Genomic DNA, 24,550 nt, shown 5'->3' on the forward strand with positions numbered 1-24,550 from the left:
TTCTTCTATCTTTTTTTTCTTCTATCTATCTATCTTCTTCTATCTATATAAATAAAATGAACTCATTTTTCCCCTCCGACTTTGACCTTAATAGGATTAAAAATCATGACATAACATGCAAATGTAATGCCTACAAACTGTAGCACATTATCTGAGGTGTGCTATAGGCTTATTACATCTACAGTTCCTCGACAATGGTACATTCCTATATTTTTTCCGGTGAGAGTCCGCTGCCAAAATCGGTTAGATTCAATGGAAGTTGCAACATCTTTTCTCTCTATTAGATTCCTCCTTTCCCTGCTCCCCATTTACACCGCAGCAGATGCGTTCACAACGAACAGTACGAGGAAACACTGGTTTGGGATCGTACAAGGTTATTTATGCCGTATTTGTTTTTCATCTTTTTCCCCTGATTTATGCTTTCTGTTTTTCCCATAATAAAATAAACATAAAAAAATTTAAAAACACGCGAAAACTTGATTATTATTATTATTGTTTTCTTTTTGCTTTTTTTATTTAGTGTAAGACGCAACTTGCGGGACTAACCGGTTCTTTACTTCCGGTGGTAACGACTCTAACCGTGAAATCTAACTATGACCTTTACTTATTAGTGCTTTCAACTTAACATTTACTTTTACACTAAGAATTAATTCTTTACTGTTTATTATTACAACGCAACGATATCGTGAATTCACTTGCATTACACTTAAATTAAAATTAAAACAAAAACATTCATTTACAATTCGAGAAAACAAAAATATTCATTTAGAATTCGAATGTGATACGGGACTACTGAAACTAAACCAATTTGAAAATTAGTAACCATAAAGGAAAGTAGTTCGTTTCTCATGATAAGCGTAATAATATATAGAAATAATATATAGGTAATAACGATAACAATAATACCACCAATAATAATAATAAATAAATAAAGTAAAATTTTTAAAAATACATAAAATATATTTAAAAATACACAAGCATATGTGCACATAGTGACATTAACCTCGGTTGATACCAAACAAAATGATTTTGAATGATCAAGGACAATAGAGAGCACCAACAAGACCACCTATGGAAGAGTGTGAAAGTACTCGAATCTTGAGGAAACTTATTGTCATTCAGATAATACCAATGGTCATTGATAGCAAAAAAAAAATCAATGGTAAACAGCTGTTGCGATAATGCAGAATTATTTGCACTGGTTATCAAAATAAGGAGAAATCTGGGGAAACTTTTTGTCACTCACATTCCAAGAGAGCATCACTGGTTAGCGAGTAATCACTAAAAATAATTAGTGTGAAAACTTTTAATGAGTAAATAATAATTAATACAGCAGTACATCGGTGCTCGACCATATTTCGTTCCCGATGTTTGCTCAAACATATTTCGTTCCAGATGTTTGTTCAAACATATTTCGTTCCAGATGTTTGTTCAAACATATTTCGTTCCAGATGTTTGTTCAAACATATTTCGTTCCAGATGTTTGTTCAAACATCGATATGTTTGATGACTTAAATGGTATTTCCCCTTTAAATTGACTGAAATAGAATGAATTTGTTCCAGAGTTTAAAAGTTCTTTTTTCATCTGTAAACTTTGATTATTTTATACATTTAATTACACAGAAAATCACCACCAAACATATACATTAAGATGATTACAATAATATAGTGTATACCTGCACTAACAGAATAAAATGTAATTCCAATGAAGCTGTTTTTATTTCTTACCTTTCAATGATCAGCTGATGTTGTAAATGAATGAAGAGGCAGCAAGACATAGGTACATTACTGTTTGGACGCGGTGTCGTCCTGGAGTAATTCCACTTCGTTCATGTAGCATCAAATGCCTGGTCGCTTCTGATTTTTTTCTTAACGTTTTTGACACCTTATGGTCCTTTGTCATCCCATGCTTTAGGGGTCAACGAATCGAATTAAAGGATTCTGCGTCTCTAAGTTCAGACATGTATGGCAGGGATGGCGTCAGGATGGGGATGGGGTCGTCACTCTAAGCTTCAAAACTATCATGCACCAAACTGCCGATCTGATCAGACTGAGAAACAACGCTGCTTATTTACATTACAATTCAGCGGTTCGAACTCTAAAATTTTGTTTAACTATCAAGACAAGAAAATCTCCAACTTTTGGTTTGAGCACTGACCATAGAAACGGTCAATGGCTGCCGAGTTATTACTGTATTTACAATCATGATTCTAATTCCATCAAAAACTCTTTATTTGCTACCACATGATTTCGTCATTCACAAGGATTTGTCTAAATTTAGGAGCATATATTCAATGGCATCTCCAAATGATTGCTTATTTACCTTGACAATGTCGGAGGTGTCTCTGGAATGTAGCTAACATACAGCCAAAAGCACTTGGACAAATAGAAAAAAATCTATTAAATCACAAATTGGGATTTTTTTTATTCACTAAAAAAAAAGGAATATTACATATGAGTGCAACTTTATCTGTTTTCTTTGTTTTCTTTTGATTATTGTAGTTCAGTTAAGTTCAGTTGAGTTCAGTTGAGTTCAGTTAAGTTCAGTTGAGTTCAGTTGAGTTCAGTTAAGTTCAGTTGAGTTCAGTTGAGTTTCTGGCTAGAACTACCACTTGATTTCATTATATGTTAGATTTGGAAGGCTCTTTTAAGAGTTGCTATTTATACTTTACAGAAATTTGGTCTTCCAGGGATTGCATCTAAGTAGTTTCTTGTGTGTGTGTGTGTGTGTGCGTGTGTGCGTGTGTGTGTGTATCTGTTTCTCTAAATTTGCAATATTGACACCTCTTATTTACTGAAGATAAGTTATTCTGCTGTGTCACTGTCACAGCTTATTTTCTTTCTGGTTTTGTTGTCTTATGTGTTTTTAAACCAATTTGTTTTTTCTTATTTCTTTTTTTATATATCACCAAAATCCACAAGTTCATTTTTGTAGATTTTTGTATTTTTCTCTACAGCAAATTTGTACAATTTTCATTGTATGCACATTTTTTTGTTTTAAATCTTATTATTTGCTGTTTGGAAAATTGTTATAATTTGATTTTTATTAATATTAATATATCAATGTTTAATAGTGTTTACATTATTTAAAATGAATGTTATTTTTAATTTTGCTACAAATCAAATTCTATGCTATTGGTGTTCAATAAGAAATTTGTATTTCCTGCTTATTTAAATAGATATTTCCAAACTGTAAGAACTTGCCTTTCATTTTTTTCAATTGTAGTTTGTTGTTGTAATGTTATTATATTTTGTTTCTTCTTTTCCTATCCATGTAATTTGTTTTTTATTTGCACTCCCAAATTGAAACTATGGAAGCCATTTTATGTTACTGATAAATATTTTATCATTCTTGTATTTCACTAATTAAACTGTCACTGTTGCATGAAATACTTGTGTATATTCTATTAGAACTCTTTTTATATACGACATTCACACCATATAATCATTCACGTTGTTCCATAAAACCTGCTTAAGTCTGTTTAACTTAATAACAAAGTGCTATCAGTCACCTTTATTCTATTTTAGCAAAAAATATTGACTTATTTTGTTAAAATGGTTTTGAATCCACAGGTCATTGAAGTATCTATTTCAACGTTTTTTAAGCACTTTTTGTCACTTTCAATATTGTTGTAATTTTATTCTTTCACACCAATTACATGTAGGAATTATTACTTAAATCCCCTGGTGATATAATTAGCAAAATTATTTTTCTGCACATACTAACCATTATAAAAGCACATTATCACAAATCAGATATTAACATTCTTTTTGGAATTGTCTCCAGAAATAACTGAACATTTTCTCATTAAGCAATTTTTCTTTTTAATTCATGAAACTAATATTTTTTTCAATGCTGAATGGTACATGAGATCTTGTAAATACACTAATTTGATAAATTTTATTCTTCCTTGAATTGAATTCTTCAGCTGGCACCAACAGAAAAATATCATCACTTCTGGTTACTGAGCAATTTCCTTTATCTTGAGTACAGTGGTCTAAATAGAGTGTGTCATGGTTTAAACTTCTCAACCCCTCAAATAATCTAACAATCTTAAAGATTATATAAACCATGTATTATTTCGATCTGCACTTTTAGTGTATAAAAATTTTATATATTTATAATTTCTATGTGTACTTTTAACAATTAAAAGCATTTGTTATTTCTATGTGTGCTTTTAACAAATAAAACCACTAATAATTTCTATGTGTACTTTTAACAAATAAAACCACTATAATTTCTATGTGTACTTTTAACAAATAAAACCACTAATAATTTAAATGTGTACTTTTAACAAATAAAGCCACTATAATTTCTATGTGTACTTTTAACAAATAAAACCACTAATAATTTCTATGTGTACTTTTAACAAATAAAACCACTATAATTTCTATGTGTACTTTTAACAAATAAAACCACTAATAATTTAAATGTGTACTTTTAACAAATAAAACCACTAATAATTTAAATGTGTACTTTTAACAAATAAAACCACTAATAATTTAAATGTGTACTTTTAACAAATAAAACCACTATAATTTCTATGTGTACTTTTAACAAATAAAACCACTAATAATTTCTATGTGTACTTTTAACAAATAAAACCACTAATAATTTAAATGTGTACTTTTAACAAATAAAACCACTATAATTTCTATGTGTACTTTTAACAAATAAAACCACTAATAATTTCTATGTGTACTTTTAACAAATAAAACCACTAATAATTTAAATGTGTACTTTTAACAAATAAAACCACTATAATTTCTATGTGTACTTTTAACAAATAAAACCACTAATAATTTCTATGTGTACTTTTAACAAATAAAACCACTAATAATTTAAATGTGTACTTTTAACAAATAAAACCACTATAATTTCTATGTGTACTTTTAACAAATAAAACCACTAATAATTTCTATGTGTACTTTTAACAAATAAAACCACTAATAATTTAAATGTGTACTTTTAACAAATAAAACCACTATAATTTCTATGTGTACTTTTAACAAATAAAACCACTAATAATTTAAATGTGTACTTTTAACAAATAAAACCGCTAATAATTTAAATGTGTACTTTTAACAAATAAAACCGCTAATAATTTAAATGTGTACTTTTAACAAATAAAACCACTAATAATTTAAATGTGTACTTTTAACAAATAAAACCACTAATAATTTAAATGTGTACTTTTAACAAATAAAACCACTAATAATTTAAATGTGTACTTTTAACAAATAAAACCACTATAATTTCTATGTGTACTTTTAACAAATAAAACCACTAATAATTTCTATGTGTACTTTTAACAAATAAAACCACTAATAATTTAAATGTGTACTTTTAACAAATAAAACCACTATAATTTCTATGTGTACTTTTAACAAATAAAACCACTAATAATTTCTATGTGTACTTTTAACAAATAAAACCACTAATAATTTAAATGTGTACTTTTAACAAATAAAACCACTATAATTTCTATGTGTACTTTTAACAAATAAAACCACTAATAATTTCTATGTGTACTTTTAACAAATAAAACCACTAATAATTTAAATGTGTACTTTTAACAAATAAAACCACTATAATTTCTATGTGTACTTTTAACAAATAAAACCACTAATAATTTCTATGTGTACTTTTAACAAATAAAACCACTAATAATTTAAATGTGTACTTTTAACAAATAAAACCACTATAATTTCTATGTGTACTTTTAACAAATAAAACCACTAATAATTTCTATGTGTACTTTTAACAAATAAAACCACTAATAATTTAAATGTGTACTTTTAACAAATAAAACCACTATAATTTCTATGTGTACTTTTAACAAATAAAACCACTAATAATTTCTATGTGTACTTTTAACAAATAAAACCACTAATAATTTAAATGTGTACTTTTAACAAATAAAACCACTATAATTTCTATGTGTACTTTTAACAAATAAAACCACTAATAATTTCTATGTGTACTTTTAACAAATAAAACCACTAATAATTTAAATGTGTACTTTTAACAAATAAAACCACTATAATTTCTATGTGTACTTTTAACAAATAAAACCACTAATAATTTCTATGTGTACTTTTAACAAATAAAACCACTAATAATTTAAATGTGTACTTTTAACAAATAAAACCACTATAATTTCTATGTGTACTTTTAACAAATAAAACCACTAATAATTTCTATGTGTACTTTTAACAAATAAAACCACTAATAATTTAAATGTGTACTTTTAACAAATAAAACCACTATAATTTCTATGTGTACTTTTAACAAATAAAACCACTAATAATTTCTATGTGTACTTTTAACAAATAAAACCACTAATAATTTAAATGTGTACTTTTAACAAATAAAACCACTATAATTTCTATGTGTACTTTTAACAAATAAAACCACTAATAATTTCTATGTGTACTTTTAACAAATAAAACCACTAATAATTTAAATGTGTACTTTTAACAAATAAAACCACTATAATTTCTATGTGTACTTTTAACAAATAAAACCACTAATAATTTAAATGTGTACTTTTAACAAATAAAACCGCTAATAATTTAAATGTGTACTTTTAACAAATAAAACCGCTAATAATTTAAATGTGTACTTTTAACAAATAAAACCACTAATAATTTAAATGTGTACTTTTAACAAATAAAACCACTAATAATTTAAATGTGTACTTTTAACAAATAAAACCACTATAATTTCTATGTGTACTTTTAACAAATAAAACCACTAATAATTTAAATGTGTACTTTTAACAAATAAAACCACTAATAATTTAAATGTGTACTTTTAACAAATAAAACCACTAATAATTTAAATGTGTACTTTTAACAAATAAAACCACTATAATTTCTATGTGTACTTTTAACAATTAAAAGCATTTGTTATTTCTATGTGTACATTTAACAAAAAAAAAACACTAATGATTTCTATGTGTACGTTTAACAAATAAAACCACTAATAATTTCAATGTGTACTTTTAACAAATAAAAAATTTATAATTTCAATGTGTACTTTTAACAAATAAAATCGTTTAACATTTCAATGTGTACTTTTATCAAATAAAACCAATTATAATTTTTATGTGTACTTTTAACAAATAAAACCCCTTATAATTTGCATGTGTACTTTTAGCTAATAAAAACCTTTATTATTTCTATGTGTACTTTTAACAAATAAAACCATTTATAATTTCAATGTGTTAAGAAATAAAACCTCTAATAATTTCTATATGTACTTTAACAAATAAAACCTCTAATGTTTTCTATGTGTTCTTTTAACAAATAAAACCATTTATAATTTCTATGTGTACTTTCTACAAATAAAACCATTTATAATTTCTATGTGTACTTTTAACAAATAAAACCATTTATAATTTCAATGTGTTAAGAAATAAAACCTCTAATAATTTCTATATGTACTTTAACAAATAAAACCTCTAATGTTTTCTATGTGTTCTTTTAACAAATAAAACCATTTATAATTTCTATGTGTACTTTCTACAAATAAAACCATTTATAATTTCTATGTGTACTTTTAACAAATAAAACCATTTATAATTTCAATGTGTTAAGAAATAAAACCTCTAATAATTTCTATATGTACTTTAACAAATAAAACCTCTAATGTTTTCTATGTGTTCTTTTAACAAATAAAACCATTTATAATTTCTATGTGTACTTTCTACAAATAAAACCATTTATAATTTCTATGTGTTCTTTTAACAAATAAAACCTTTACTAAGGAAAGCGTGATTTAGCTTTCTTTTTAATTCACAACAGACTGTACATAATGGCTACTTTATGCATAGAACATCCCTTTTATGCTCCCTTGTCTACACTAAACCTTCAATAAGTTTTTTTCTTTCTGCTATAAAATTGTTTGAATAAATTTATTAGCTCAAATGAGAAAATGACTTTTGTGTTTCATTATAATGTTCGTGATCATAATCTGATAATGATCATTTAATCAGTATCTTTAATGGAACTCTGTCAAGGGGAGTTTGATGTATTCTATTTGCGAACAAGCCAGTAGCAATTCGTTCAAATAAGATGCACTAGTTGTTGAGTTGATTGCATCTTGATAACTGGTGCTTTGCCATCGAGTTTGGAATATTAAGCTGCTACTATCTGTAAATGGCGAAATGCTGTCTGGAGTGCCTTGGAGACTTTATTTATTTATGTCAAAGTTTCATCTTGAATTTATTATTAGCTTTCAGATTGTGCACTAAAACAAAATCTTAACTTTTACTTTATTCCTCGATTCGTGATTTCAGTTAAAAAATAAATGCTGATGAATTTTCAAATGAACAAAACACAAAAAATCACACAGATAAAAACAATTCTTTAAATACACAAAAAATACATCATAATTCCTCCCCCCCTTTAATTAATCTGCTTTTATATTTGTTCTGTATTTTCAGCCCTATGCTATACATAATTACATAAAACCTATGCTATACATAATTACATAAAACCTATGCTATACATAATTACATAAAACCTATGCTATACATAATTACATAAAACCTATGCTATACATAATTACATAAAACCTATGCTATACATAATTACATAAAACCTATGCTATACATAATTACATAAAACCTATGCTATACATAATTACATAAAACCTATGCTATACATAATTACATAAAACCTATGCTATACATAATTACATAAAACCTATGCTATACATAATTACATAAAACCTATGCTATACATAATTACATAAAACCTATGCTATACATAATTACATAAAACCTATGCTATACATAATTACATAAAACCTATGCTATACATAATTACATAAAACCTATGCTATACATAATTACATAAAACCTATGCTATACATAATTACATAAAACCTATGCTATACATAATTACATAAAACCTATGCTATACATAATTACATAAAACCTATGCTATACATAATTACATAAAACCAGACACTGATTTCCAATTTCGATTGTAAATGAATTAATAAATTCAGTTTGTATATTTGGTGATTCAGGTGTAAAAATACAAAATCAAAATAAGAAAATCAAAAATATTAACTGAATGCGAACTTGGTTGATTTTGTAGACATCCTGAAAGATATAAACTCAGTGTCAAAATAGCAAAATCAAGAAAATAAAGATACACAAGAAGTTATAATTTAAACTAAGATTTTGATGTGTTCAATTAAAATCATTGCACATTAAATGTCTTATGTACATTGGTTAAGCTTTGAAAGAAATAAAAGATGCTCACTTTCAAATTTTATTTATTTAAAGAAAAGAACGGAGAAAATGCCCCATTGAGTTGTATTCTTTTATTAATTCTATCACTTCTGCGAAAACACTTGCCATTACAACAACCACCATTACAACAACCACCATAAACATGTATTAATCCAACCGATTTCCTTACACATTCACTATGCATCATCGTATAAGAACAATCACCGCACCTTAATAGCTTGTATACCACCACCACTATTACTACTACTACTACTACTACCACTATCAGTGCATTGTTCATTCTCTGTAGAATTTGTAAGGCATTGAAGTGATTTTGACACCAACCATTTCTTTAGACCAACTTTGTTTTCTAACTCACAGGGAAGAGTCTCTGCTGAGAATGAAGATGCCGAAAATCCAGAATCTCAAGTAAGTACCGGAAATTATAGCTTAGCGCTGTGGACCCCTTCATTCCGGTACCTCCTATGACCAACCATTTCTTCTCTAATTCTGTCTTTCAACACCTTTTTGAACCTTATCCCTTCTTGGTCCTGTGTATGATAACTGATTTTATTATTCAAGGATTGCTTCAAACTTTCTCGTTTTTTTGTTTTGTTTATTATTATTATTATTATTATTATTATTATTATTATTATTATTATTATTATTATTATTATTATTATTAAATTTGGTTTTGCATTATTTCAAATGTCTCCATTGTCAGCTGAAATAATGAAATTCATTAACTTGCTTTCTAATATCAACTTGGTTATAAATGTGAAGATAAGCTTTGGAACCGTCAATCTATAACATATAACATGTTTCTCAGCATAGTTTTATGTTGCAAGTAACTAATAATTATTGTTTTAAATGATAAGAATAATTGAGCTTGTAAATTAAGCCAACCACTGGTGATCATTACTTTTTGCAAGGAAAATATTATGAAAGCTGGATTAGAGATATATTCAATTTTTAAATATATAAAATCATGAACAACACAGTTGAAATACTATTTTGCTTCAGTAAAAGATACTGACCTACAGTTATAACACTCTTTCCAGAAATGAAAGTGAACATTTTCTATCTGATTGCATATAAGATAAAAACGATGAAATTAACTGGAAATTGGACATAACTTTAAAATTAGGGTGAAAATAGTAGAAGAATAATTCATTATTTAAAATACTATTGCTGCACATAAATATATAATATAAAAGTAAATTTATTTTCATTTTTTAAATCCATTATTATTATAACCTTTTATAATAAATTATAATCATTAAAAAATTGAATAGAGAACCATTTTTATTTACTTTAAAAAAAGGGTGTCATTCAGTTTTAAAACTTTTAAAGCTATTATTATTATTATTATTATTATTATTATTATTATTGTTGTTATTATTGCTGTTGTTGTTGTTGTTTCTACTACTACTACTACTACTACTACTACTACTACTACTATTACAACAAAGAAGAAAGATTAAATAAGAAACACGAAAAACTAAAAGAAAAGATAACAGCAAAACAATCCAGACACAGAATAATACTTTGGAAAAAAATGAGAGCTAGTTTTATCAAAATGTAAGCTAAGGAAAAACAAGAACTGAACAAGCAGACACTACAGAAACAAAACATTTCTGTTTCAAGATATGAAGAAAGCGACAAATACAACAACAAAAATGCTGAGTGGCTGAAAAACATTCATGAAATTGAAGAAGGAACAGAAACCGAAATTACTGAAGAAATGCTCAAGGCAACCTGAAGAAAAATGTCTGATTGGAAAACAATAGAACATGATGGAACACATGCACACTGGTTTAAAAAGTTCATGATCCTACATGAAAGGCTAATTTAAAAGACATAAATAAATGGATGATCAAAGGAAGAACTACATTAATACAAAAGCACTGAAAGAAAAAGGGAACGTTCCAAAGCAACCGCGGACCAATAACTGGATAAGTGGAAACCCTAATGGCACAACTCTCTTAGTAGTGAACTATTACTTGAAGAACAAAAAGGATGCTGGAAATTGAAAAGAAGGATGAATGAGCTTTTATGTTTAGATCAAAAGATCCTGAAGGAAGTAAAAAGCATAAAAAGAACATAACCATGTCATGGATTGACTACAAGAAGCTGACAACATAATTTTGCAAAAAAGAATAAATGAATGCTTAAGGATGTATAAACTATCTGACAAGATTATCACTTTTATCAAGAAAAAAATGGGAACATGATAGTTGGAAGACAATAATACAGCGTGGAACGATAAAAGTGTCGCCCTAAAGAAAACAACACTACAGCTTTATTTTAAAACTTTTATTGAAAAAAAATCAGTTCAGGTAACTTGATTATGTAGAAGAGCTGACATCTATTCAATGTAGCCACCTTCAGCCTCAATCACCATGTCGATATGGGCCCGGAACTGAAAGCATGTCTTTTCCACAAGCACTAGCGGGAGCTCGGCGAATACTCAATGGATGGTGGCGATCAGGCTGGCTTTGGCGTTTTGAGAGGTTAGGTTGGTGATGTTCTTGATGTATGCCCAGCCAGTTCGGGTCGGGGAGGTAGGGAGCCAGTGAGAGAAAGGGAACAAAGTATGACCTTCACCTTCACCAAGGTGCACGACTTATATGATCTTCACCGAGGTGCACGACTTAACACACAAAAAAAACAGCCTCTTAATCACCTGCTAACGCACGCGTCACTGTAACGTCCAATGACAACAACACCCACAACCTTCTCACTCGACCTGCCTTTTATACCACTATCTTAATCCTTTCTCTTGCGCATGCGCCTGTAGATTCCTGACAACCTCGAGACTTCCGCTTATAAAAACCCAAGTTTTGTTGTCGCGCATGCCTATACAAGGCACAAACACGTGGGCGTTTGTTTTGTTGGTAAGTACATCACTCCCCCCTGATCTGATGATCACATAGAGTGCACTCCGGGGGTGGCCTCTTAGTTCGTTGGCTTCTGCGAAGGGTGGTGTTTACAATCTCGGATTCAGGTTCTGGTTCTGGTTGTGGTTCTGGTTCTGGTTCTGATCCTGCCTGATCAGACGAACTACAACTACCACTCTCTTGCTTGATGACCTCACTCATCAGCAGCTCATCATCTGATGATTCATCGCTCTCTGTAGTTGTGGGATGTACTTCACTAGCTGGGCGAAGATCACGCACATGGCGTGGGGTTCCATCAACAAGGACCGACTGCTGGCTGACCACTCCAGATATTCGTCCTCGCTTGAACTTGGTGGTGCATCGGTTTCCAGGGGGTCTAACCCAAACTGGATCCCCTACCTTGTATTTGTCATGACTCTCCTCGTCGATTGGTTGGACAGTGTCAATGCCCTTTATCCTAACACGGTATTTGTGTATGGCATTGGCCGGTGCTGTTGTTAGTGACTTCCCATCGTTTGGTGTGATGTTATACCAATACGTGGCCTCCGTAATGGTGCATTGCTTTCTGGCAGCAATTCTCTTGATGCTACGATGGCTCCTCTCAGCAATGCCATTCCCTGATGGCACATGAGCACATCGCAGTCGTAGTCGGACACCCCACTCATTCAACAACTGCCGAACTTGGTGGCTACAAAAAGCAGCATCGTTGTCCGTCAATATCTCTTCTGGCGCACCTCGCTCAGAAAAGATAGATGACAGTTGGCGGACAACATTCGCTGAGTCCTGCCTGGTCATTTGCGGCCACACCGCAAAACGAGTGGGTCCACAGTCGATAAGGGTTAGAAAGGGCTTACCACTGTAATGGGTAATATCCATCGCTAATCGTTGCCACATATGCTCAATTTCCAATCACCCCTTCTGCCATTGCTCAGGTGCAGGATCGATAGACTGGCATGCCTCACAGTGCTTGATGATCTGCCTGACATCTGCCCTTGTCACTGCCGGGTCCACATGCCTCGCAAAATACAAAGTTCTTTTGATACCTGGATGTCCACTCTGCACATGAATTCTTTGTATTTGGCATGAGCTAATCACGCCAACTGCGCAAGATCGAGCAGCGAACTCCACGCCTGTCTTCACAGCTTCATACCATTTGTGAGGCACACGGGTTAGTTGGTCTGCACGATTACAGTGTGATGCCACGAGCGTTACACTCACCGACAGGTCATACTCTGATACCAGACTCTTCAGGATGTTTAGCCTCCATCAGATTAACATCTCACTGGCTGCCTTAGTGCGGACTCTCGTTCGTCCTGAAAGAGTGTCGGACACCCAGTGGTAGACGCAGAGAGAATCCGTGTACAAGTGTAACTTCTTTGACTGCCATTGCAGTGCCAGATTTAAACCCTTCACAACAGCATCCAGTTCTGCCAGGTTGATGTGTTGAGCATCATTCACGGGTCGCAGCCAGCACGCGTCTTCAATTACATTTCCACGTTGCTCCAATAACACTCCCAATGCCAAAGAACTAGCGTCAACCCACACATTCACAGTGTCCCCATCGACACACCATTCTCCACGGGCAGGGTCTCCCTTGTTAACTCTCTCTAGGGTTTCTGTCGTCATCAGAGTTAGAAGAGCATCATCAGATACATCATCCCAACCTGTAGTTACTAAACTTGCCCTGCATTTGATGACGCCCACAGCTGCTCGGAGCCAGCCACACGCTGGTAAGTGACCAATAAGTTTCCCACACAAGGAAAAAATAGTCCGCCGCGTAATAACATCAGGGATGGTTGGAATCTCACTGCCACGCCTCCATCGTAAGGTACCGTCTTTCCCGCAAACGTCCAATCCTAATACCCGTGCTCCGTTCGGGATCCTTGCACTCCAACCCGAATTGAGCTAACTTTTCTCTGACGTGCGACGCAGATTGTACGTCTTCATTGACGTACACATCGTCAATATAGGCCGATGTTGCGTCCTCAGTGGTCTTTTCCTGGGACAACACTGCATTTACGATGGTCTTCATGATTTGCGGTGCCACATTCAGCCCAAAGCCAAGTCGAGTAAGGCAGTATCTCTGACCCCGGAACCACACTGTCTGGAACGGCCACAATGTCTCATCCACTCGCACCTGCAAATAAGCCTTCCGCAAGTCTACTATAGACACATTGGAGCCCTTCTGGCGCCATTCTCTCAGCTTGCTGGCGCACACGTCAGCATCGGCAGTGTACGTCTCAATGTATCTATTGAGTTCACGATAGTCCAGCACCGGACAAACTTTTGATTTGTTATGCTGGACTACCGCTATTAAGGGAATCAGACCCTTGAGTGGTCCCAGCTTGTTGGGGTAGGGGATCAGCCATCCATCCTGGATCCATGCCTCAAGTTCCTTCTCGTATTCATTACGGGCCTTGTCGGGTATCGAGTACTCTGCAATGCTATTCTTGAGTTCGGTTGGCGCCCTTCCTTCTGTCCACTTCCACGATGCAGTCCATGCTTTTTAGTGAGGGTCGTAGTCCACCTTAAAATCAGGCCGATCAATGTGAACTGCAGCACACACTGGGGTTTCCAAAAATCGCACAGTCCCATCTCTTCCGATAACCACTCCCCCCAGTGCCTTAATAGCATCATATCCCAACAGTACATCGAATCCCAGAAAATCCCCTCGCATCACCAGCACATTAATGTCTGCGGCCACACCAGAGTCTGTGTGGACTTTGACAGTTCCGGCTCCACAGCAAGCTTGCGTATTGCCACCTATTGTGGTTACTTTGATGTTCTGCTTTGTCCAGTTTCGACACAACTTGGCACTCATGATGGTGTGTGAGCACCCGGAGTCGAGAAGAGCTGAACAAGGCACTTGGTCCACGTACACATTTATTGTCGGTTGCGCCTCAATTAAATCTTGTCCGGGGAACAGGGCGGCGCTGACGTCTTGCCCCCTGATGCATTTCCCGCACAATTTTGGGATAAATGCCCATAACTACCACATTGGAAACAGCGCGGGCGCCCCCGCCCCTTGTTAGTACAATTTCTTGCGAAATGGCCTCGCTGGCCACAGCAGAAACATCTCCCATTAGTCGTGGGTCTTAAACTGGGACTCTTTTCAGCATTAGTCTTGGCTGCCTGTGCCATCATTACAACCGGTTCCCTCAGGTCCTCCTCATCTCTGATAATGGTTCGAGCGCGTTCTAACAAATGTTCCATGGGCGTTACAGATATGCTGGTGGAAGCCCTCAACAGTTGCTTAACATGGGTGGGAAGGCCGGCCACAAACGCATATGCCAGTGTTTGCTCTGACACTCCATTGCCAAATAGAACTGCAAGTTTCTTCAGCTCCGTGAAGAAGACGTCCACGGTTTCTCCTGGCATGAGCTTCCTAGAGGCAAATGTTTCGTAGGCTGTGCAGGGATCCATGGCAAATGCCTTGTATAAAGCATTTTTTATACAGGTAACATCAGCCTTCTCCACGGCACTAAGTTGCTGATATACACTTAGGGCGCCTCCAGCCAATCTCAGGGGAATCACGGTATGCACCCCCTTTACTTCACAGAGGTTGCAGGTCAGCTCAACCCTTTCGACCCAGTCGACAACAGAAGTGGATCCGTCGAATTCGGGTATCAGTTTTAAATCAAACTTTGCCCCAACCATAGTTGTCCAGGAAAAGAGACAAACCGAAATGGCCGAAATAGCTTATGACCTTCACCTTCACCGAGGTGCACGACTTATATGATCTTTACCGAGGTGCGCGACTTGACACACAAAAAAAACGGCCTCTTAATCACCTGCTAACGCACGCATCACTGTAACATCCAATGACAACAACAACCACAACCTTCTCACTCGACCTGCCTTTTATACCACTATCTCAATCCCTTCTCTTGCGCATGCGCCTGTAGATTCCTGACAACCTCGAGACTTCCGCTTATAAAAACCCAAGTTTTGTTGTCACGCATGCCTATACAAGGCACAAACACGTGGGCGTTTGTTTTGTTGGTAAGTACTACACAAAGTCATAGTACTCTTCCTAAAGCCAAGCCTGAGTCACTTTAGACGTGAGTTGACACCGAATCCTGCTGCCACATCCAGGGTCTGCCAGCGGCCACCTAATTGCACCAGGGGAATTACCATACTGTTCAACACATCCAGGTACACTTTGGTATTGGCTTTCAAGCCAACTTCGAAGATGTGAGGTGGCATGATGTGGCCCTCACTTGAAACCACATCAAAGAAAATAACCGTGGCCAGAAACTTTGTTTTCATCACCTTGTGTACGGCTCTATTATTCGTAACAATCCAACGATGCATTTGAGGGTGCTAGCAATGGTCCTGTTGTCATAAATTGAATCAGTAGAGAGCATGAGTTGTACATCGAACATTGTGTCACTTTCAAACATGATAAAAAGGCTCCTATTGCTCTTGAGATTTGTACACAACTGGGCGACTAGTAGATGGTCTGCAACAAAAAATAAAACTGGTTTTCATGCAACGAAAATGGAATCATGTCGTCTTTGCTGTGGCGACAATTTTATCATTTCACCCTGTACATAACTGACATAAGAATATATAGAAGCATCTTCGAAAGAGATTCTTTATCAATGATACTGTTTATCATAGTTATGATGTCACTCAATTAGCAAATGTGATGTTGGATACAAGTTTACTGTAAGAAAACAAAGAATAAACCATCTCATGTATATGGACAACCTGAAATTATTTGCTACAAAAACAGGAAAATGGAATCGCTGCTGACAGCTGTACAGAACGATATGATTAGAATTAACTATATCAAAAACTTTTGAATAAACCCACATATAAAAAACTAACCATGTAGAAGGTGAATATAAAAAATAAAAACGTAAAAATCCCCAACCACATCCACTCAAGGGAACTGAAACTCCTTAAATTAGTTAACAAAAAAAAACGAAAGAAAACCCACACAATTCATGGGAGGATAGAAAAACCAAGGAAAGAGAATATTAGCCAGATGTATACTAAAATAACACAGAAATTATCTTGGAGAGGCTTATTGACACCTAAATCCTGTGGAAAACCAATGGTCATTACTAGCAAGAGATGAATAAGTAGATGTTGTGATGAAACAAAATCATTTGCAATGGTTTTCAAAAAAGGTGGAGAATACTGGAAATCTGGGGTGACTTATTGTCACACTCTAAGGAACATCACCAGTTATTATCAATGAGTAATCTCTGATAATGACCTGTGTGAGAACTAGTGAATAAACAACAACAACAACAACAACGATAATAATAATAATAATAATAATAATAATAATAATAATAATAATAATTGATCACTATTGAAACAAATACCTGAAAAATTCTTCAAAATATATTCAATATGTTATTTTGGGTTTATATATGTGTGTGTGTGTGTGTGTGTGTGTTTTTGTGAATTATTATGATTATTAGGTCTTATGAAGCATAAAAACGATGTTTTTTTTATATTTGATATTTTATTTTTATATTTCAAGCGGCCCTCTGCTTTTGATCACAAAAATATAGCAATATAAAAATGAAAGACAGTGGAAAAAATGTTTTTTCCATTTTTCATTTTTATTCTAGAAGCATACATGGATATCTTAACATTATATATATATATATATATATATATATATATATATATATATATATATATATATATATATGAACAAATGATTAATAAAACATGTTAAAAGACATCTTGAAAAAGAGTTAAAAACATATTTAATTTTAAAAAAGGAAGCACAAGATAAGTGGATAGTCCTTAATCTGCGGAGTTTCGGAGAAATACTCTCCTTCTCATCAGAGGGCAGGAATTAGCAAAATGTGGGATCGGATTTTGCATATAAAAGTATTTAATGAAACTACAAGTAAGTCACAGATCTTACTTGGTTAAAAAAAGGGTGAGGTAAGGGGAATAGGAGGTAAAAGAAAAATGATAAAAAGATTTCACATGAATGGATAGTCTGGTGAAGGGTAAAAAATCCAAGAATGGTAAAATCCAAAACGGCCGAATTAAAAATTTCCAATCCAATGGGTAAATTCCAAATGGTCCAAAATGATCCAAAAGGCAGAGTTATATTTACATATATGTGAATAATGATTGTATAGTTTTGGTTTCCTAAATGTATGTAAATTCACAGTAACTCCTGTTTATCAAAAAGAGTGCTCAATGAATAAACAGAATATGTTTATAGTATGTTTATTTCTACCCTTTGCAATCAGGGTCGCCTACTCCTCATATTCTCTCCTGTGACTGAAAACACAGTAGGCAACATACAAATTTCTGTACATGATGTTGCCACGCTTATCAAAAACCTTGATTCAAGTAAAGCAACTGGCCCTGACAGCATTCCAGTCATAGTGCTAAAAAAGCTCCCATACTTATAAAGCTGTTTGGATGTAGCCTTAAAGAGAAATGCTTCTCAACTCCTTGGAAAACTTTATCAGTCTGCCCTGTTTTTCAAAATTTGCCCTCTCAGACTAATCAGTCTCTTGTGTCTCGTGAGTAAGTTGCTAGAAACTGTGATAAACAGAAAAGCGATAAACCACCTCGACAAAAATAACCTGCTCATTGACATGTACGGTTTCCCTTCTGTGAAATCTACAGCTGATGTACTAACTGTTATATTACACAGGATAAGGGAATCGCTCCATGGAGGCTTTGTCTCTTGAGCAATAGCTCTTGACATATCAAAGGCTTTTGATAGAGTGTAGCATAAAAGTCTACTTCACAAGAACACAAGATTGTGTGTGTGTGTGCGCGCACACGTCGGAGTACATCACGTGTATTCAGATGTAAAGATTAAACTTAGTTTGTTGTATGAACCATAATCTAATTGAATGTGTGTAAATGTATGCGTTAAATATGTATATGTACCATAATGTGTGGTCTTTAACTTAATTCAACATAAGCTATAGACAGTTTTGTATCATAGATATAGAGAAATAATAGCGCTAAGTGTTACTGACACGAATAAAGGTCTTTGAACTATGTTTTTTATAGCTAGTTGAAAAAAAAAAATAATTTGAAAACATGAACCTTAGATACTTGTCCTACAGTAAAATGATCAACTGTTGTCAACTTTCCTCTCTCTTGCCCCTATTGTTTCCCCTACTTTTACCGATTTATAATAATTTTTTTGTAATTCCCCTTCTCTTTAGGAAAAGTAGATAAAAAGCATTTATATAAAAGAAATTCTTAAATTTGGTCTAGAAAATGAGTTAAAAGCCTGATTACGTGGCATCTTCAAAAAAGAGGTACTGCAGAAACATGTGTGTACATATGTAGCATATAATGTTTGTATGAATAAGCATACTATATATATACAGTACCGGCAATAAAAGAAAGTCCGCACTTGTAATTTTTTCACAAACTGCAAATTTTAGCTAAATTTAACGTAACTGTTTAAACAACCTATACCTCATTTGATTCACCTTTTATTCTTCTATAATTTTGCCTGTTCATATTTGAATTGTAATTGAAATATTTTAGTGTTCACGTCAATTTGAAAATAAATTTCAAATTGAGGAGGCAAAAAGAAAGTCCGCACAATGGAAAATTGTTATTTACATGTAACTTTAGGACATTCATGCAACACCTTTACTACAACAGGAACACAATGAACTAGTTAATATTTAGTAGCATAACCCTTCTACAATTTGACAGCCTACAATCTTTTGGGAATTACTTGAATTAGTGTATATATATATATATATATATATATATATATATATATATATATATATATATATATATATATATATACATACATAGTGGAGATGGTAATTTATAAAAACTGAAGAAAGTGCTCAATACTGTTGTAGAGCAAATATGCGTTTTATTTTTTATTACCGTATCTTTCTGTTAAGTTACATTATTGTTTTGAGTAGCCGAAACAATAATGTAACTTAACAGAAAGATATGGTAATAAAAAATAAAACGTATATATATATATATATATATATATATATATATATATATATATATATATATATATATATATATATATATATGGTTGTTGTTTCCTGGATATTAACCTACTGAAACTCTGATGTTTATAAGATACTGTTCAGTAGTATATATATTTTTTATTTATATTAAATTAAACATAAGTTGCCACTTTACTAAATCTAGCTGCTTCAAGCCATTTTAATTAATTTATTTTCAGCTGAAACATGTATGCACATATGTAATCATAATGCTTGTCTAATATATATATATATATATATATATATATATATATATATATATATATATATATTGGATTATTTACTTTAAATATTTATTTCATAGGATTTTGTGACATACATTTGCAGAGCTTTTTATTATTATTATTATTATTTTTATTATTATTATTATTATTATTATTATTATTATTATTATTATTATTACTCACTAGGAGTTTTCGCACAGGCTATCATCAAAGAATTCTCTGAGAACAATCTGTAGCGTTCCCTGAAATCTGAGTGACAGCAAGTCTTCCTATATTTCAAGTACCCACCACCTCTTTTGATAATCTTTGCAAATTAGTTTGCATTATCACAATAGCAATTTACAATTAATTTCTCATTGCTATCAAGTCTTTACTTGAATTTGGGCGGAAGCCTGGTTAGTAGTGTGTTCTCTCCTCGGGCTTTCCATCCTCCTTGACATTTTTGGATTATTTGGTGTGGTGCCAGTTTGTGCCAACATTACACTTTTTTGGTGGGTGGGGTGTAACTTACAATTATATAGTTTGTGTTTATGATTCCATCTGGGTTTTCTTTGAGTTTTATATTTGATCAGTTTCTATATGTCCGGCGCTCATGTGCATTAGTCTCCTCATTCAAGAGTTTTCCTCAATATTTCAGCCGTTTATTGTTATCCATTCTATCTTCTCAGCCATTCATCAGATTTCAATCTCTTTCATTATTTTTATAAAGTTTTTCAGGATTGTTCCAAGTGCTCCTATTATTATTGGCATTATCTTGACTTTCTTCATCTTCCATATTCCTTTGAACTCTCCTGCCATTTCTCTGTATTTTCTCCGTTTCTCTGTCTCCTTGATATTCAATCTGTTATCTGATGGAATAGCAAAATCTATGATCTGGCAGAAATTTTCCTTCTTGTTTACTATTATGACATCCGGTCTTCTTGCTTGGATAGATTTACTGTTTGTATATCCATATCCCATAGGAGTTCGTGACATTTGTTTTCAAGTACTGTTGCCAGTTTGTGTTTGTACCATTTGTCTAAATAATTCCCAGTGTATTGACTTCTCAACTTGATCGTGTCTATTTTTCTATTCTTTTTGGGCTAGTTTGTTGCATTCTGTTATGATATAGTTTATTGTTTCGTCTCTTTGTTCACAATGTCTGCATTTACTATTTTCTTGTGTCTTTTCGATCCTTGCTTTGATGTAGTTTGTTTTGATAGTTATCTTGTGCAGTCATTATTAAAGATTCAGTTACTCAGCTTAAGTTTCCTTTTCACATCCATGTCCAAGTGTTTTCGTTAGTTTCATCTTTTGTTATCCTTATGAATCATTTGTGTAGCTGTTTCTCTTCCCATTGTCTTTTCTCGTCTTATCTCCATTTTTTTTTGTCTTGTTCGTTTTTTCAGTGTGTCTTACTGTGCTAATTATTCTTTCAGTTTTCTGTATTATGTATTTATCTAATTTTTTTGTATCATTTACACAGTCTTTAATACAAACTAGTTTTCTTCCTCCATCTTTTCTTTTCACATAGAGTTGGTCAGTATCATCCTTTGGATGTAGTGCATTGTGCATAGTCATGAATTTCTTGGTCCTCTGGTCATGTTGCCTCAGTTTCTCTTTGGTTCGACCTATAAACGATCCAAAGTATCTTACTAGTGAAACTACTCATGTGTTTATACTTTTTATTAGGTTTCTACTATATAGTTTAGTTTTGAGAAGTTTTTTTTTTTGTTCTTCTGAGGTATTCCTTTCTAATTTTGTTTTTCATTTCTGTTGTTTTGATGGAGTCTGCTTCAAGTACTCCTAGATATTTCTGGCTGTCATGTTCACTTAGTGCCCTCATCTATGTTTGGTTGGGTAGATCCATGCCTTCCGTTGCTTCCAGTTTTCCTCTTCTCATGATCAGCAGTGCACACTTTTCCATGCAGAATTCCATTCAGATATCCTGGCTGAAGATTCTGGTTTTGTTTATTATTATTATTATTATTATTATTATTATTATTATTATTATTATTATTATTATTATCATTATTATTATTATCATTAATAATATTATTATCATCATCATTATTATTATTATTATTATTATTATTATTATTATTATTATAACATACCAGACAACCTGAAACTTTTTGCAAGAAACAAACTAGAGACGCTAATAATCACAACCAGAACCTTCTGCCAGGATACCTAAATGGAATTTCGAATAGAAAAGTATGCACTATTAGTTATAATAAATAGAAATCTGGAGGCAACAGAGGATGTGAAATTACCTAATCAAGGGAACATGAGAGCACTGGGCAAACATGACACCTAAAAATATCTGAGAGTTCTGGAAGTGCCTGCACTATCAAATTAACATAAATGAAAAAGAAAATTTGAAAATCATATCTAAGAAGAACAAGAAACCCCTATAAACTAACTTATATAGTAGAAACCTAATAAAAATATAAACACATGCACAGTATCAACTCTAAAAGATTCTGGACTGTTCATAGGCTATACCAAGGAAGAATTTAGGTACCTCAACCAGAAGACCAGAGAACACAAGGCACTACACCCAAAAGATGATACTGACCGATTCTCTATGAAAAAGAAAGACAGAGGAAGAGAACCGATTTGTATAGAAGACTGTGAATGACACAAACAAAGAATTAGAAATATACATTAAGCAGAACGCAGAAAAGATAATTACTGCAGCAAAAAACACCGGAAAAATTGGACAACACAGAGAGCAAAGAAGCAAGGGAAAAGATAAGAAAATAAAAATATAATGAGAAACAGTTACACAGACGATTCATAAGGATGACAAAAGATGAAATTCATGAAAACATCTGGACATGAATACGAAAAGGACGCCTAAACAGAGAGATTGAATCACTACTAACAGCTGCACAAAGTAAAGCGATTTGAACAAACTATATCAAGACTAACATTGACAAGACACAAGAAAACGGCAAATGCAATCTCTGAGGAGGCAAAAATCACATAATAAACGAATACAGCAAACTAGCCCAAAAAGAATATAAGAATAGACACGGTGGGAAAGATAATACACTCAGAACTGTGCAAACAACTGCATCTTGAATACAAAGAAAAATGATACAAGCACAAACCGGTAGCAGTACTTGAAAACGGAATTCATAAAACCTTATGGCACATGGAAGTATAAATGGATAACCCCATACAAGCACAAAAATCAGATGTTATAGTATTTAACAAAAAGAAAAACAGATAATAGATTTTGCTTTCCCAACCACTGGGTGAACATCAATGAGACAGAGAAATGAAGCAAATCCACACAACTGGTCAGAGAAGTGAAAGGGATATGGAATATAAAGAAAGTCAAGATAACACCAATAATCGTAAGAGCACTGGGAACAATCCTGAAATTTTTTAAAAAAGAATGAGAGAAATCGAAATGAGGTAGAAGATGCAACAATAATGAAAACGGCTGGAATTTTAAGGAAAACCTTAGAATGTGGAAACCAACCCACATGACCTATGAACATTTACCAGCAATTTGAAAAGAAATAAAACAAAAACAAAACACACCCATAGAGAAGAAAAGAAACTGGGAGAGAGGTGAGCAAAAAAAAACGTAAATAATCCCCCCCCCAATAAAAGTATAGTGTTGACACAGACTGGCACCACATCAAATCAAGAAAAATCAAAGAGAATGGAGGGACTAAGAAAGGAGAGTGCGGTGAAGACTGAGGCCTCAGGGAGGCTTATTACCAGCCAAATTTCAGTGAAGATCAATGGTCATTGCCACTGAGAAATCAATAGTAGGTGGTTATTGCGATAATGCAAAATCATTTGCAAAGCTTGTCAAAAGAGGTGAAGAGTTTCGGAAATCTGGAGAGACTTATGACCAAGTTGTTGTCAATGAGTAATCACTAATTATTACCTATGTGAGAACTTCTAGTGAGTAAAATTATAATAATAATAATAATAATAATAATAATTCTGATTTCGTTTATCAACGTCTCCCTGTAAAGGGATGGGATTTATTTCATGAGGACTTCCCTCAATCCCGGCTCAAACCAGGAGCTTCAAAGATCAAGGGTTTTCCTAAGGATGTTGGTGGTACCTACAATAGCAGAGGTCTAAAGGCTGCCTAAAACATCGGGGATTCATAGCTTTTTCAATTGTCCTTCCAGACAACGATACTACTCCTAGCATACCTACTACGA

At 32.9% G+C, this 24,550-nt stretch overlaps 1 protein-coding gene across 4 annotated transcripts in view; it reads left to right on the forward strand.

Moving 5' to 3' along the window:
* Positions 1-24,550, forward strand: part of LOC145239866 (tubby-related protein 4-like) — a 647,302-nt gene that overhangs the window by 424,909 nt on the left and 197,843 nt on the right. For 2 of the 4 annotated variants that reach the window (XM_080103438.1, XM_080103435.1), the window contains exon 7: positions 9,630-9,677. The exons of the other annotated variants lie outside the window; for them this stretch is intronic. In XM_080103438.1, coding sequence (XP_079959564.1) covers positions 9,630-9,677 — 48 coding nt within the window. The remainder of the gene's footprint in view (positions 1-9,629; positions 9,678-24,550) is intronic. 4 annotated transcript variants of the gene reach the window in all.

Source organism: Euprymna scolopes, chromosome 19, assembly GCF_053919585.1.
Source record: "Euprymna scolopes isolate OS-2025 chromosome 19, ASM5391958v1, whole genome shotgun sequence".
NCBI classification, from domain to species: Eukaryota; Metazoa; Mollusca; class Cephalopoda; order Sepiida; family Sepiolidae; genus Euprymna; species Euprymna scolopes.